Source organism: Halyomorpha halys, unplaced genomic scaffold, assembly GCF_000696795.3.
Source record: "Halyomorpha halys isolate HHAL.00 unplaced genomic scaffold, Hhal_1.1 Scaffold55.1, whole genome shotgun sequence".
Lineage (NCBI taxonomy): Eukaryota > Metazoa > Arthropoda > Insecta > Hemiptera > Pentatomidae > Halyomorpha > Halyomorpha halys.
The window spans coordinates 500,151-515,837 of record NW_027105793.1 but is presented as its reverse complement, the minus strand read 5'-3'; the positions used below and the strand labels follow the sequence as shown (position 1 = coordinate 515,837).

Sequence of the window (15,687 nt, the reverse complement as noted above, 5' to 3'; positions counted from 1 at the left end):
CGATATTCCGATATTATCGAAGGGAAATATCGATATTCCGATATTATCGAAGGGAAATATCGATATTCCGATATTATCGGTTACTGGATATCGATATAAAAATATAGGAAATCGGAGACATAATATCGATATACCATCCCTACTCAATATTAGGGATTTATTCAATAAAGATAATTTTTAGAACTCGCTGGGGGGCCAACAGAACTCCTGAAAAACCAAAAAAAAAATTTGCCTCAAAAATATTTCTAAGTCGAAATTTTGTTTTTGTCTTTCAGGAGTTCTGATCGAAGTTCTGTTGGCCCCCCAGCGAGTTCTAAAAATTATCTTTATTGAATAAATCCCTAATGTTGCCAGGAAAAAAGATAAACAGTGGGATATTGGCAGATGATCGGAGTTCTGTTGGCCCCCCTGCGAGTTCTATAAATTATCCTTATGAAAAAAGTATTGTATTGTTGTTAGGAAAAGAGTTGGACGGTGTCAAATGATGCACAAATGACGTGCATAATTTTTAATTGGTATTTGTTTTGTAATTAATAACTTAATTTTTTTTGTTTTTATTAGAAACTTTAAATCCCATATAGGAGCTACTAGAACTCTCAGAATTTTTAATTTCTACGACTTCTTAAGTCCAAAATTGTCGATCAAAAATTTTGTGAACATTTTTTTGTAAGTTCTGATTGCCCCCTTGCGGGTTCTAAAAATTATCCTAATGGAATAATCAAATATGCACAAAAGTCGCGCGTAATTTTTAATTGGTATTTTTGTTGTATTAAATAACTCAAATGTTTCTTTTTTTTATTAGAATCATTAAATCCCATACAGGAGCTACTAGAACTCCAAGAATTTTTAATTTCTACGACTTCATAAGTCAAAAATGAGCGATCAAAAATGTTTTTTCGTTTTTTGGGAGTTCTGTTGGACCCCCCAAGAGTTCTAAAAATTATCCTTATCAAATAAAACCGTAATGTTGCCTGCAAAAAAGATAAGTGGCTGCGAAGTTGCACAAAAATCTTGCGTAATGTTTAATTGGTATTTATTTATATTAAACAACATAAATAATTCTTTTTTTTTATTTGGAACTTTGAATTTTATATAGGAACTACTAGAACTCTAAGAATTTTTAATTTTTACGATTTCTCAGGTGAAAAATTAGCGACCAAAAATTTTTGGAAATATTTTTTTCGGTTTTTGGGCGTTCTGTTGATTTTTTTCAAGGATGGTGGGCCAACTTCACAGAGGTCTCCCTACTTAGTCTAGCTAGCATTAGAGTACATGTCATTAGCTCAGTAGCACTTGTTATGTAAACATTCTTGTTTGTATTATACCAATAAAGTTTTTTTTAGTATTTCGTGAGTGATAGTTCATATTTGACTCATAACATTAAAGACTTTTTTTTTTAGTTTAGCAGAAAAACTAATTTAAATATATTGTGTATATTTTAATTCGATAAAATGTGTAATTATGAATAAATATATAAATTGAAAATATAAGTAGATAGTCAGGGTTGCGGTAAAAAACAAGAACAAATAGTTTAAAACTTTTTGTTCTACCTGAGATACAGTTTTTCCAGAAACAGCATTAAAATTATTTATTTTTTTAAAAAAACAAGAAATTAGCAAATACCATGGAAACTGTTTTCCAGTTCTATAAACTATATAAAAGTTAATCAAACACCCTTCATTTTGAGCAATAATAATAAAGGTCTGTAGGTCTCATAGTTCCTGAGATAAGCAAGTTTTCTCATGATTGCTCATTTTTAATGAATGTATAATATTGACAAAATAGTGTCACAGTTCACTAAGTGAATTTTTATTCAACTGCTAATGATCTAATCAAAATTAATAATTAATTAAATTATTCATATTGTTAATAAAGTGATATTTAATAAGGTGTTTATTTGGAACTGACATTAATGAATATACAATGTGTCCTGCCATACATGGCTCTATTAGAATCACAGGAAATGAGGCTTCATCTTGTAAGAATAAATCCCTTAAAATATAATAAGTGCTTAGCTTACTGGTAAACATCACAGGGTCAGAAAAAAATGTAAGTGGAAGGATTGCATTAAGGCTGATCTTGTGGATTTAGGTTTGGACAGTGATCAATGACAAAGGTCTGTGTACATAGCTATTTGCGGTATGAACATAGAACCTTCTGGTACACCAAACATTGATTTAGTTATTTATACTTTTCATTAGGATAAAACCAATGTTAACCATCTTAAATATACTAATCTAACTATGTTACAATCTCAACTATAGGTACTTAATTATGAGAGATAGTTGAATGTGGATGACGTACAAGGAGAAGATGGTTGGGGTCCGGTCAAAATGAAACACAAATAAGTTGCTGTAACCTATTTAATTGTGCCAACATTTCGGCTAGAGTTTCTAGCCTTCTTCAGAGCTAAGAACAGAACAAGATAACAACCAAATAATAAGTATAGGAAATAAAAAATAAAATATAAACAGAATGACATAAAATGAATAATTTTACAAAATAGAATTAATAAAATGAAGTGATGAGAGAAATGGGAAATAAAATGTAGGCACAGGTAATTGAAAAATTGGGTAAAATAACATAATTAAGGAAATAAAATAAAAATGAAGTTATATAATGCAAAGAAGTATGAACATATTAGTTATTAATGATTTAAAAATTGAAATATGGAAAGAAAAAGAAAATTGAGAGAAAGAAAATATATGTAACCATAATAATTGATAACGATGCAAAATATAAGTAAAGTTTAACAAAAGAAATGAATAGAAGAAAAAAAAAAATTTTTTTTGAAAACAACAATAATAATATAGTGAACAAACCACATGTTCTGTTCTTAGCCCAGAAGAAGGCTAGAAAATCTAGCTGAAACGTTGGCACAATTAAATTGGTTAAACCAACTTATTTGTTTCATTTTGACCGCACCTCCAACCATCTTCTCCTCATAGATACTTAAACTGAAAGTAGTATAATACATAAAAATGTAATGAAATAATTGAGAATAATACTTATTATGGTTTAACTGTTTAAATTTAATTTACCTAGAATCTACTTGCTAACCCAATAAATAGGCAAAAATAAAAAGTTTTAATGGATTAAAATTTTCCATGGATAAACAAATCAATACAAATTCAATTGTAAGGGAAGAAGAAATAAGCAATGGAAAAGTAAATTTTTAATTAAATATTTCATTTTACAATATAAACATTTATATAAAATATTTTTAAAAAAATAAAAAATAATACTAATTTCCTATTAGGGATCACAACCAATAAGAAATTTTATTAAATTAATTATTATAAAATTTTAAAATAGAATAATGGACCAACATTTACATATGAAACACAGGTATACAATGATGATATGAACATTTTAAGAAATGGTCCTAATCAATTTTTTTTTTTTAATAAAATGCATACAAAATTATGTGAACTATAATAATAACTAATGAAAATTATTTAATTATACAAACATTCCTGACAAAAAACAAAATAAATTAAATTTAAAACTCCTAAATATGAACACACAATACAAATCAATCTCTACAAAGAATACAAAATCATCACTTCTAATTATTTATTACACCATGTTCAATAAAGTGTAATCATTTATACCACATATATATCACTTGGTTATTTGTTTTTTAAAATAAAAAATATAAATATTTAATCAGTACTTTTCTGTAGATCATGACTTCCACACAACAAACAAAAATATTTAAATAGTCTCTCTTATAATTATAAATACATGGACGGACAATGGAAGGATATTATACATCAATAAATACATTACTGATAAAAGATTCTTTCCCTTCAATAAATATAATATCTCAATAATATTTAAGAATATTTTAATCTACCTTGTAGAATAAATCAAAATTCTACAATTATCATATGAGAATTTTGTGTTTTTAAATAAATGTTGTAGCATCAGCAGACTCCAGAGACAATATTTTTTATATACACCTTCATGGTAACAGATTAATTACAATTATATCTTTGTATAATAAAGCTGTATAATAGTCTAATTGATTTATCACCACTTACCTAGTCATATTGACTTAATTATAACATTATGTCACCGTACTTTATACTTTACTTAATCCAAATATAATTCCTTTTAAATTTTTACCAGTAGAAATTGAAAAATATGAACAGAAATAATTTACAATTATACAAATAATATTAAAATGTATACCATTCAATTAGAAAAATTTATATATTTTTCTGATTTTCTGTTTACTTGTAAACAAAAACAATATTCAATGGCACACTATCTGGTGATGTACTATTTTACTAAAAAAAATTATTACTGATACCTTTGATTGCACAAAGAACAAAATTTAAATTCAATATTAAAAAATATATTCTGTGAATCCAAACAATCGCTAATATTGTTTTAATAGATAACTGAAAATATACATATACAGATTTCAAAAATTAATATGTACAGAAAGTTGATTCAATTCCATACATAATGGAATATTTGGGGAAATAAATCCTAAAAAAAAATTGAGAAATTTCTTTACACAAAATAATTACTTTAATAATGGCATGAACTTGGTTTACTGACAAGCAGGAGTATGAAGTGTGAATTTGACTCAATAACTAAATAAACTGAGACTTTTTATAAAGAAACCTTTAGTATCAGTAACTAATGAAATTAAGAAAATTCCTGGTTGCTTCATGTTTTAATAATATTAATATATAACATAGATTTCAAATTTAACAATGGAAATAAAGTCACTGTTAAATGCAACTTTAATTAACAAATTTCTGTTATTCTTTTTCAATCATTAATTGTGGTGCTGACATGGAAAAGATGGTAAATACAAAAAATATCAATTTCTGTTCATACTTAGAAAAGACAGCAATCAGGGAAATGGTGAGAGAAAAACAGGAGATATGTGAATCGGCAGATTAATTAATAGTTTCACAAGTCATAATTTTTTCATTAGTTTTTAAAAAATATAATAATATTTTATAAGTTCTCTGAATATATTTTTTTACTGCCTTTTCCATATCAGTGTCTTAATTACAATAAGTTAAGAAAAACGTATTGTACATATATGTATTAAATAATATGTTAACCAATTTAGTTAACTGAATTAGAAAACAACTGCTGTATTACCAGTGTAAAATTAAATATTAGGCACATACAAAGTAATAGACAACATAATAACATGCAAGCATTTTAGTCTAATTAAAATTTAATCTAGTGAACATATGAATAATCATATCAAAACTTTTTACTTTTTTAGTCATTACTGTCTTTTTAATAAATATTTCCAAGATAAACTAAAAGAATTGTTACATTGACACTCGATATTATGATACACACACAAACACAAAACCATCTATTCCATTATCACTCTACTGAAGCTAAGGGAACATGGTGTTAAATATTACTACAAATATTTTACAACCACAGTTTCACTTGTCAATAATATTATAAAAAATGAGTTAATAAATGTTCACACAAAATATCATTAACAAGCAAAATGAATGTTAAAAACCAAAATTAAAATAATAACGATACAGCACTTGGCAGTTTCAAAGGGATAACATAAATTACAGAAAACTTGTAACTGTTACATTAGTTTCATATGATAAAAAAACTTATAATGAAAATTGTACTTGTGTTTTAAGTTTTGGATATCTCCAATACTTTCAAATATTACTAATATACAAATAATACTACCCAATTATGTTCAAATATATGTTGTTAAAACTTAATAACATTGTTGATATTGCTAATGTAAATAATACTGATGGAACAATAATAAATGATGCAATGTTGTAAATTGGACAGTATGGGCACTGACTGCTTCCACACACTTCACAAATGTTCAGCACATAAGTTGGAAGGGCATCAAAAATGGTTTCATTGAAGCGTTCTGAAAATGTATTCATATGTTATTAATTTAATCAATTAATATGTAATGGAGAAAATCAAAGGTGATTAAAGGTATTAAGCTATAAAATAGTTTCAACATATAAGTATTTAAAGAAAGATCCAGGTCCTTAATGGTCTTCAGTGTGATCTCTGGAATGAAGCCATGAGTAGAAATAATCATCGATAGCACCCTGACTGTTTCAATATCATATAATTGCTTCAATTCCTAGATCCTAATATTTCCATTTTTTTTTCTTTCTTTTTGGCAACCACCTTATGAAGATGCCACTCCTGTTTCTATGATATTTGTAACTTTTTCTTCTCCAGATATAAGAAAAATACCAGGCATGTGAGGAATGGTGTGATCAGTTATGATGGTCTGGCAACAATGCAGCTTGAGCTCAAAATGCAATCATTTATCAATGAGCACTTGTGAGATGTGCTTATAATAATGCCTGAAATCATCCATAATTTAAAATTTCTGGTGGACAATTTTGACTATAATTATTGTACCTCAGCAAATATTCCTTATCAAAAAATACTTGACAGCCTGATTTGATGTGATGAATTGGCTCTGATACCATTCTACAGAGCCATCACGATTCCCTTATGGCTTCTCAACAAATACACTATTTGTAGGTCGCAGTAGCTTTCAACTGGTCCTGAATAGCAAAACTAAATCTATCTGTTTCAGGAAATAAGGTATCACTACAGAGCCACTTTAGAGATGCACCCATATCTACTCCAACAGCTTATATGGGACGGACCTAAGCTTATTTTACCAAAATGTGGTAAAATCTTTGTAGTTCTTTCGATTCCTACTTATCAAGCAGGAGTTCATGAGTAACTGCTATGAAGTAAAGGTTTAAAGCAGTGTAGCAGCAATAGTTAAGATGACTCTCAATGTCTCATTTGTTCTAAAATAGTTCCAGAGATGTATTACTTCGACCCGACAAGCTCTTCATATGCTTGAAAGCCCTCATTCCTTACAAGATAGATTCTTACCACTAACTATTTCAGATGATGTTTTCGTGAATTCACCTTTTGCACACTTAGATATTGATCCAAACAATCCAGGGCTGTACTAGTCCATTTCAAAATGTCATATGTTATATTTTTTATTATTATTAATATAAATTACTAATATAATTAATATGAATTATTAGGAAGTGAGGTAGCTCAGTGAGTAAGGGTGTAGTACTACTATTTCCTAGGTCTAGGTTCTGACAGATTTCTTTTTGTTAAATCAGCTGCAAGTAAGCCCTGGGAGTTCAGCTCTCTCCTGGGACACACTCTACCTCTACAAAGCAGGTACTCATCACTAGAGATAAAACCTGACAAGTTTTTCATTGGTTAAGCATGATTTTGAAAAAATATACTCCTTGCACAAATGTTGATTTAGAAACAGTACTTCTAAGCACAAAGCACTGAACCCCTGATCTTCATGGGTTGTAGTGGCCTTTTATTTATTTATTTATTTTTTTATATACTATTCAAATCATGCATAAATATAGATAAAACCACAAAAATAAATAATTACCTGGTGAATAATAATCATAGACACGTATAGGAAGATAACGAGACATGTTTGCAACAGGATGCCACCTCTCAACCGTGAAATTAACACATATATCATTATTGTCAAGCTGGAAAACAGAAAAATGCAATAAAACACACACATTTACACAATTGTTAATGGAAAAAAAATTATATTCTGTTATTTTTAAAGGAATAGGTACACTTCAAACAAAATATATAAATCTCATAAAGTAAATGAACTGTTTATTTCATTCTTTTTCTGATAATACAAGCTGTACTAGTAATATAAACCATACACAATTTTTTTTTTTTGCAGAAAGATCATTTATAAATTTCTTTTCCTTTCCCAATCTATTATTCTTTTTTTTTTATACAAGAGAAAGAACTGATGTTATCTTTCACATAATTTTAATAGTTTTGTCAAATTAATGATTTGAAAAAATAATAAAAACTAATTGAAAAAAAAAATTGAAATAAAAGTTATTTTATGACTTTTATAAATAATAATAGTCTCTTAGAAGAAAATTAAGTTAAGCATTATTTTCAACTTTAATACCAATAGTTAAAAGTTCATACACAAAAGATATTGCATTAAATCCAGAATAAAAATTAGTGAAATATTTTTATTTTGCTAATCGAACAATGAAAATCATTTCAGCCCTCAAATAATTTTGTCAGTGACTTTTATAGGATTTGACAATGAGAAAGAACCTAGATAAAAAAATGAACAAAATTAACCGTTGACCAGCTTTTGTTGTTGCCTAGTTTCAATAATGGAAGAAAATACAGTTTTTATAAACAACATAATAATAGAATCATACAACTAACTAAACTAGGATTCAAAATATTAAGAAAATTTTACTTTCAAACAGTGTACTGTTTATCGATTTATTGATATCAATAACAAGATCGATTATTTAATGATTATGATTCAAACAGCTGATTCAATTATATAGTGTATATGAAAAGAGTTTAATTGTGTTCAAATAAAAACCATTAAATCTTAATCCTTCCTTCCCTGAACTCTTCAAAACCACATTTCACTCTTTTCTTATTATTCTACATCACTCTGATAACAGACAGAAATTCTTAAAACCTACAATCCCTATTTTATTTCTTGTCATTAAATCCCATAGTAAACTTTCTTACTTTTTTAACCAACTTAAATGTTCTTATCCCTCTCCATTATTGTTCACTAGATCATGCGTTTTACTCCTGACTCTAATTCTTATAACATTGGTAGAATCAAGAACTACCTAAAGCCTCATATCTCCCCACACAAATTACCCAAAACCCATCAACCTCCAAACTAACTGAACACAACTTAACGAGTTCTTTAATTTTGATAAATCCTCAATCAATTCCTAACAACGGAAAAAGACTTATTTATGAGTTATCCACATCCAACTAGAGAATAACCTTTTTGATCAAAAGTAGATTAACATTGAATTTCCTTTATTACCTAAATAAATAACAGTAATTTTTTTACCGAAAACTGTTTCCTACGCTACTGTTTTCCAATTTATTTCTATTTTACTCTATTTCCTATTTATTTTACCCCCAACCTCTTTATTTCCTATATACTACCTGAACTATTTCTACCCTAACCCCCCCCTACAATATTCACCTTTCTGCATTAACTTTTTTTTAATTTTAATTAAACACTACTATACCTAACAATGTTCTATTACACTTACCCACTTAAAAATATTTTCAAAGATTGATTCATCAACTTTTGATTTAATTTTTTTATTTACTCTCTTATTAATTGTGTACATTAAATTGTTATGATCTTCTATTTCATTTCGTAGTTTTAACCTTTGTGATTCCTTATTTATATTTTAACTCTTATTTCATTATTTTATTAGCTGTTCATAATTTAATTTTAATACTTCTTTTTTAATTTTCTTAGTTTTATATGGAAATTATTCCTGATTAAACATATTTAGTTTTTCAAATTTTAATACATGGTATAATAAAATTAATTGAATTGTAACCATAGTTATCAAATAATTAATGAAGTAGGTGTAACAACAATTGCTTTTATTATATGTTTTAGGATATGTACAGTTTCCAATAGACTTCTTATGAAAGGTATTAAGGAAGAGTAATGAAGATTTTATAAGTTTAACTAATGAATCTTTGAAAGATAATATAAGTTTAACCGTAATAATAATATAAACAAAATAATAAAAGTTTAACTAATGTATCTTTGAAAGATAATAAAAAATTAAAAAGAAAAACAGCAGTAATTAGTAAGCTCATTTCATTCTAAATTAAAGGATATCTGAGGCACTAAATGGAATAAGTGGCAATCCTAATAAGTGTGAAATAAAAAGACATAATAATGTGAAATTATGCATAATCATAAGAATGTAATGGAATTCAATAGATCTTCAATTCAACTGGAACACTTTTAAAATAAATCATAAAATTTCTGACACCCTAAAAAAAAACTTAATAGGTAAAGTTCATGAAGATATGTCGATTGACATCATGAAAATAGTACATTAATAAAATTATGATTTTATTCAACTTACATATGTAAAATAAAATAGAACTTTTCTTCCTTCAAATTTGGCACGCTTAAGATTACGTACATTTCTAGCTAAAATATACTGATCTAACTTCTGCTGTTGAATTATATAACCAGTAGGTATTGTAACGTCTAAAACAGTCATTCCTGACCTTACAGATTCATTCAGATTGATCCACCTAAAATATAATCACTGTTAGTTGGTTGTTCATATTTATAATACAATAAACCAAAGACCTAAAATAATGCCCAGTATAAAGAATATTTGATAGATAATAATAAGTAAATAAGGAAATTGAAAACATTATTAAAAATTATCTCTTTGTTTCTTGTTTCTTTTCTCTAGCTTCTATATTATCTCTTGTAATCTTGGGGGATATTGTTCAAATTTCTGGATATTTATTTCTTGGTTGTTACCTCAATCTTCTGTTGATTATATCAACTTAAAAATGCCTTTCTTGTTTCTTTTCAAGTTGTTTTGAAAGAACTGTTGATGGAGGTATGGCTGATCATTCAAGCGTAAAAATAAAGACTGTGAGAAAGGATTTTATAAATTTTACTGGAACATTTTCAGGCCTATTATTATTCAAATGAAATTTAAAAATGGTAGATAGTAACTACCAGACATGAGAAAAAGACGTTTCCTGGGTTATAAGTATAATGATGTTGATATTAATAAGATCTTGAGACTCCTTAGGAAATCTACATACTCGTAATAATTGTTTGCAAATAGGTGATGATAAAATCTACCACTAATACAGGCAGGGACCAGAAATTGCAACAAATACATCGCTATAAATCACTAAGACATAGCACACTAGATTCACATAGTTCCCAAGATCATAAAGGCTTCCTCCATCAAATGGCCAACCATTTTAGATTTTAATTAGAAAACTAAAAGTTTTATTATGGAGGAATAATTTGTTTCCATTGGTTACTTCAGGTTTAGCAAAAATAACCAATAGGCCCAGTTCCTGGATTAGATTCCTCTATCATTACCAGTAGTAATACGGCTGGCACCAATCATATAAAACAAATCTTCACTTAGCAAAATGCACTGTCATGTTCCAGATATTATTAAAGCTTAAGTCATGTGATGAATTCTATTTCATTGTATAACTGGTCCCTGGTCCAAACAAATTCTAATTTCTAAAATTTGTTTCTTTAGAGAAAAGATAAGCTGCACATATAGGAATTTCAGGGTTAGAAATACTTCAGAAGCACGTACGTCAAGTGTTTATCTGACATGTATAATAAATAGCACAATAAGAGTTTGAAGAAAAAGAAAGCAAACAGTTAAGCAACTAAATATTTCATTATATAAACTCTTTTTTTTGATAATAAACTCAGGCACAAAATTTAATTTGAAATAATTAACAAGTTACTTAAATAAAAACAAGTGACTTTTGTGATAAAATCAAAACATAATGATCATTTTATAATTTATTACAAAAAAAGCATCACCTTTGGCAACTGTTGTATGTAATATGAGATTGATTTCTTCCATGGAAAATTGCTCTAGTATGAAGACTAAAAGCTTTTACAGGAGGCTGAGTTTGAAATTTTGGTATATCAACATTATACTGAACAGACATCTGCAGAATAGCAAATCCTGCACCTTTAGCTTGGACTTTTACTGTGCCCCAAGCATGAGGAATCTAAAATATTAAATATATTTATATTACAATATAAATAATATATTTATAAACAATCACTTATATATAATATTCATAAACAAAACAATAGGTTGATGAAACCTTCTCATCTCCAAAAACTCCCACCAAATATGATGATTCTTGCCATTAAACTGAGTAAATTCAGAATCAATTTAAAATTTTGCTAAATCAATGTTGTTAAAACCTAAGAGTTGTATAACATTATTATAATAAACAACTAACTATCAAACTCTTAGATCAATACCAATCTTAGAATGACTATAGATTTCAAATCACCAAAAATTCTTTTCAATCCTCAAGCAGCTATAAAATTCCTTAGATAATGAATGTAACACTAACTATGAATCCATGCTATTTTTTTAAAACAATATATCACAGAATAAAGATTATTTTTCATTTAATTTCAAACACGTCTAACATTATGTTATAAATATGCAGACCATATAATATGTATAAAATCATACAACCAAAATGATTATTAATTAAACAGGCCCAGTGGGAGAATTAATTATGTATGAAGGTCATTATCCAAAGGGGAATAGATTTTTCAAAATATAGTTAGTTAAAACAAAAAAAAATTTTTTTCACATCATTAGGTTTAGTAGTTTCATTCATTCAACATTTGACATTCAATAATTGATTTAGTATTACATTTAAAATAATGCCTACAAATTGGAAATAAAAATTTATAACTTACTTCAATCCGTTGTAGCTGGGCAATATTATTGTGAAAAACATGTAATATTTTTGTTTGCCCTGGTAAGGCTGTGGCTTCAATACTAACAGTTAATCCCGAAACATCTCTTAATCTGTTTCTATTAGTATATTCTATTAATGCTTTCATAGCCCAAGCAGTATCCTAAAATAAAAAAAAAAGGAAGTAACTCCTTAAACTTTTATAGAATAATTTTTGTTCTGGTTTAGACATCAAGGACAATCGTGTGATATACTTCAATCATAATTCACAAGTATGAAAAAAGTAAAATAAAATTCAACTTTAATTGTTTGAATTTAAAGGTTTTTTTTTTTACTCAAATATTGTTCCTTTATCAAAATCATAAAACAATAATAATAAAATGCAGCTGTTTACTTGTGTTGAAGCCCATCCACCATCAGTCAGTCTTTGAGAATTAAGCCATTTCATAATAGATTCAGTTTCAATTTCCTGTCGAGCAACATATACTAATAAAGCATAAGATGTTGTTTCTATATTGGAAGCATCGTATTTATATGGTAAACGTGGAAGTAAAAATGGTTTTTGGTTTTCCATTTTGAATGGAGGCAAAGGTACTTTTTCTTTACCCCAATACGTATATCCACCTATGAAGAACAAACAAATGATAACTGAAGTGCATATCTTATTTTTTTAGAATAAAAATAACTATTATAGATATTGTATGATAGACTTCCCTAAAAAAAAAAAAAAAAAAAAAATAGTCAGGGGATACAGATAAGTGACGATGGGGATTTCACTGGTACAAAGATGGAAATCCCCGGAAGCTTTAGCAGGTTCTCATTATGGGATTTGCACTTTTGTGGGGTAAAAAAGTAATCTTATTATTGATTACAATCAATAATAAGATTGCTTTTTTCGTAAGTGAACATTATATGTATTTACTATAAAAATATTATGAACTCTTTTCTTTCCTTAATTTGTCATGTCACTTTTTCAGTTACTCCCAGCTGTTAAGCAGAGATAACACAAGGAGAATGAGTTATTTAATCAACTCACACTGGCTATCATATATACCATGAGTTGTATCTAGCTTAGGAATAGGGTAAGGCTTTATACCAACAAGGATTAAATCAGTCTCAAAGCTGATCCTTAAAAGAAAGCAACAATTGTAATGGATAACATATTACCAATAAACAAAAACTAACTTGGAGATTTTAACTTGTCCTCATTAAAAAAAAAAAAATTAAATATAGTTTAATGCCTTTTTTAATTAAAAAATAATACCTTCTGCTCGAGCATGTCTACTCAGTATACCAAATGCAGTTTCAGCAGTGGTAGCCTTACTTAACATTAATGCATAAGCAACAATAGCTATTTCATAAGGATCCTCAGCATGATTCATAAGTTCTAAATTTCTTTCGAGCCATTTAATCGCACCTGCTTGAGCAGTAGCTACAGCTGAGCCTAATCCCTACAAGATAAACTCTCATAAGTAATTAAAACATTAAAAACTATCTAAATTATTGTTTCAAAAAACATACTCCAGTAAGGTCTTTAACAGTTTCAAGCATGATCAAAACATGAGCTGTTAATGAAATATTTCTAAACTGAATCGGATTGTCAGGCCATGATAATGTACTGTTAATTTTTCGATCATGAAACCATGCTACTTCGTAAAAAGAACCTTCAGGCAGTTGGTGTTTAAGAACCCATGATACAGCTTTAGATATAACCTGGAAAATAAAAGAAAAGGATTTAGCATTATTTAACACCGTATTCTGAAAGAAAAAAAAATTTTAATATAAATGTTCATCATAATTCCATGTATAAAATATTGGTATTATTAATACATTTATGCCTTCCATCTTCATTTAATAGATACACCATAAGGATTAAGCTTAGAGATAAAAAAAGGATCAAGCTATCGGATGGATTACAGTCAGTTTCTGAAAGCTTCGAAGTTTACTATTGAAAAACTTGCAGAGAATAATGATACCCTGGCCAAGAGGAAAAAACGCAATGAACCAAAAACAAAGAAAAAGATTTTTTATTGTAGAACAAAATTAACCAAAAGTATCCATACCAAGTCCACAATAATCACATCTATTCTTTTTCCGTTTTACACTGCTCTGCAGAGAAACATCGTTCACAAATGGACTGATCAAATCGATCGGTTATTTATCATTTCTATCCCCAAGGGGATAACCTTGTTACAATATATATAAAATAAAAAATGGAAAAGGTTATCAGAAGAATACTGTCTGAATGCGTAAATAAGACTGACTTTTATTATGTTCAGTACCTCTATATATTGTAATATCCTCTTATTTGATCAATAGTTGATATTTATATATAAATGATTTTAGATATGTTTTTATTTTATGTATATTGTTTCAGTATTGTTTATTTGTTATTTTAAATGAAAAAGCAAGCTAACTAGTTTTCATTGTCTAAAATAAATACGCTATTCAAAAAAAGATGGCGGTGCGCATCCTTCCGAAGTGTTTGTGTTTGAGAACATGGATTGAAATTTTTCAACTTTTGTTGTTTCTATGCAGTAATTATGGAAAAGGAATAATCAAAGAAGAAATAGGAGAACATAACAATTATCAATAAACTATTTAAGTCGTAAATGATAGCAAGTAAAGCAGAGCAATTATTCTACAATCGATTATTTTTGGAACGACCAGTGAACATTGAAGATAGAAGAGAGGAAACGGGCACTCTTGATTTGATTGGCCTAGTGAGAGGATGTCGGTCTGTTAGCAGTGGGAAGGACTGAAAGCCATTGTTAGGAGTTTGGATATAGCATCATCGACAAGAAGATATCAACAATTATCAATCATCAGGGGAAGATGTGTAATTGGTTAGTTTTGTTTCTAACTGGAATTTATTGTATTTGTAAAATAGCTATTAATTAAGTTTAAGTGTTATTAGTGATAAAGTGTCGTCTTTTTCTGATTGCCTGGAAACCCGCCCTGAGAAAAGAGTCTATTATGTTATAAAATTTAAATAAAATTCTATTATCTATTTATTATTTAAATTTAAATTTTAACCCAAGCTATCTTTTATATTTGAAATTAGCTCAAACTATTAAAATTCTTTTTATTTCATTTTAAATAATTTTTAATTATTACAATATACAAGTCCCATCAGCTGATCGATTCAATCACCTCATGGCCTTTGCCAGCTAATATCTCACCCCCCCCCCCCCCCCCCAGCAGTTTACGAACAGTCCTCATACACTTATACAGCACAATACAATAACATTCACAGAATAAAGATTATTTTTCATTTAATTTCAAACACGTCTAACATTATGTTATAAATATGCAGACCATATAATATGTATAAAATCATACAAC

The 15,687-nt window shown here is 27.9% G+C and overlaps 1 protein-coding gene across 1 annotated transcript in view; it reads right to left on the bottom strand.

Moving 5' to 3' along the window:
• Positions 1 to 3,330: 3,330 nt before the first annotated feature.
• The window catches only part of Mcr (macroglobulin complement-related), an 86,382-nt gene continuing 74,025 nt past the window's right edge, over positions 3,331 to 15,687 (bottom strand). The window contains exons 22-29 of the mRNA XM_014438335.2: positions 13,864 to 14,055; positions 13,607 to 13,793; positions 12,737 to 12,966; positions 12,344 to 12,505; positions 11,435 to 11,628; positions 9,975 to 10,149; positions 7,436 to 7,541; positions 3,331 to 5,896 (exon numbers count right to left, since the gene is read on the bottom strand). Of these exons, the coding sequence (XP_014293821.1) occupies positions 5,697 to 5,896; positions 7,436 to 7,541; positions 9,975 to 10,149; positions 11,435 to 11,628; positions 12,344 to 12,505; positions 12,737 to 12,966; positions 13,607 to 13,793; positions 13,864 to 14,055 (1,446 nt within the window). The 3' untranslated portion in view covers positions 3,331 to 5,696. The remainder of the gene's footprint in view (positions 5,897 to 7,435; positions 7,542 to 9,974; positions 10,150 to 11,434; positions 11,629 to 12,343; positions 12,506 to 12,736; positions 12,967 to 13,606; positions 13,794 to 13,863; positions 14,056 to 15,687) is intronic.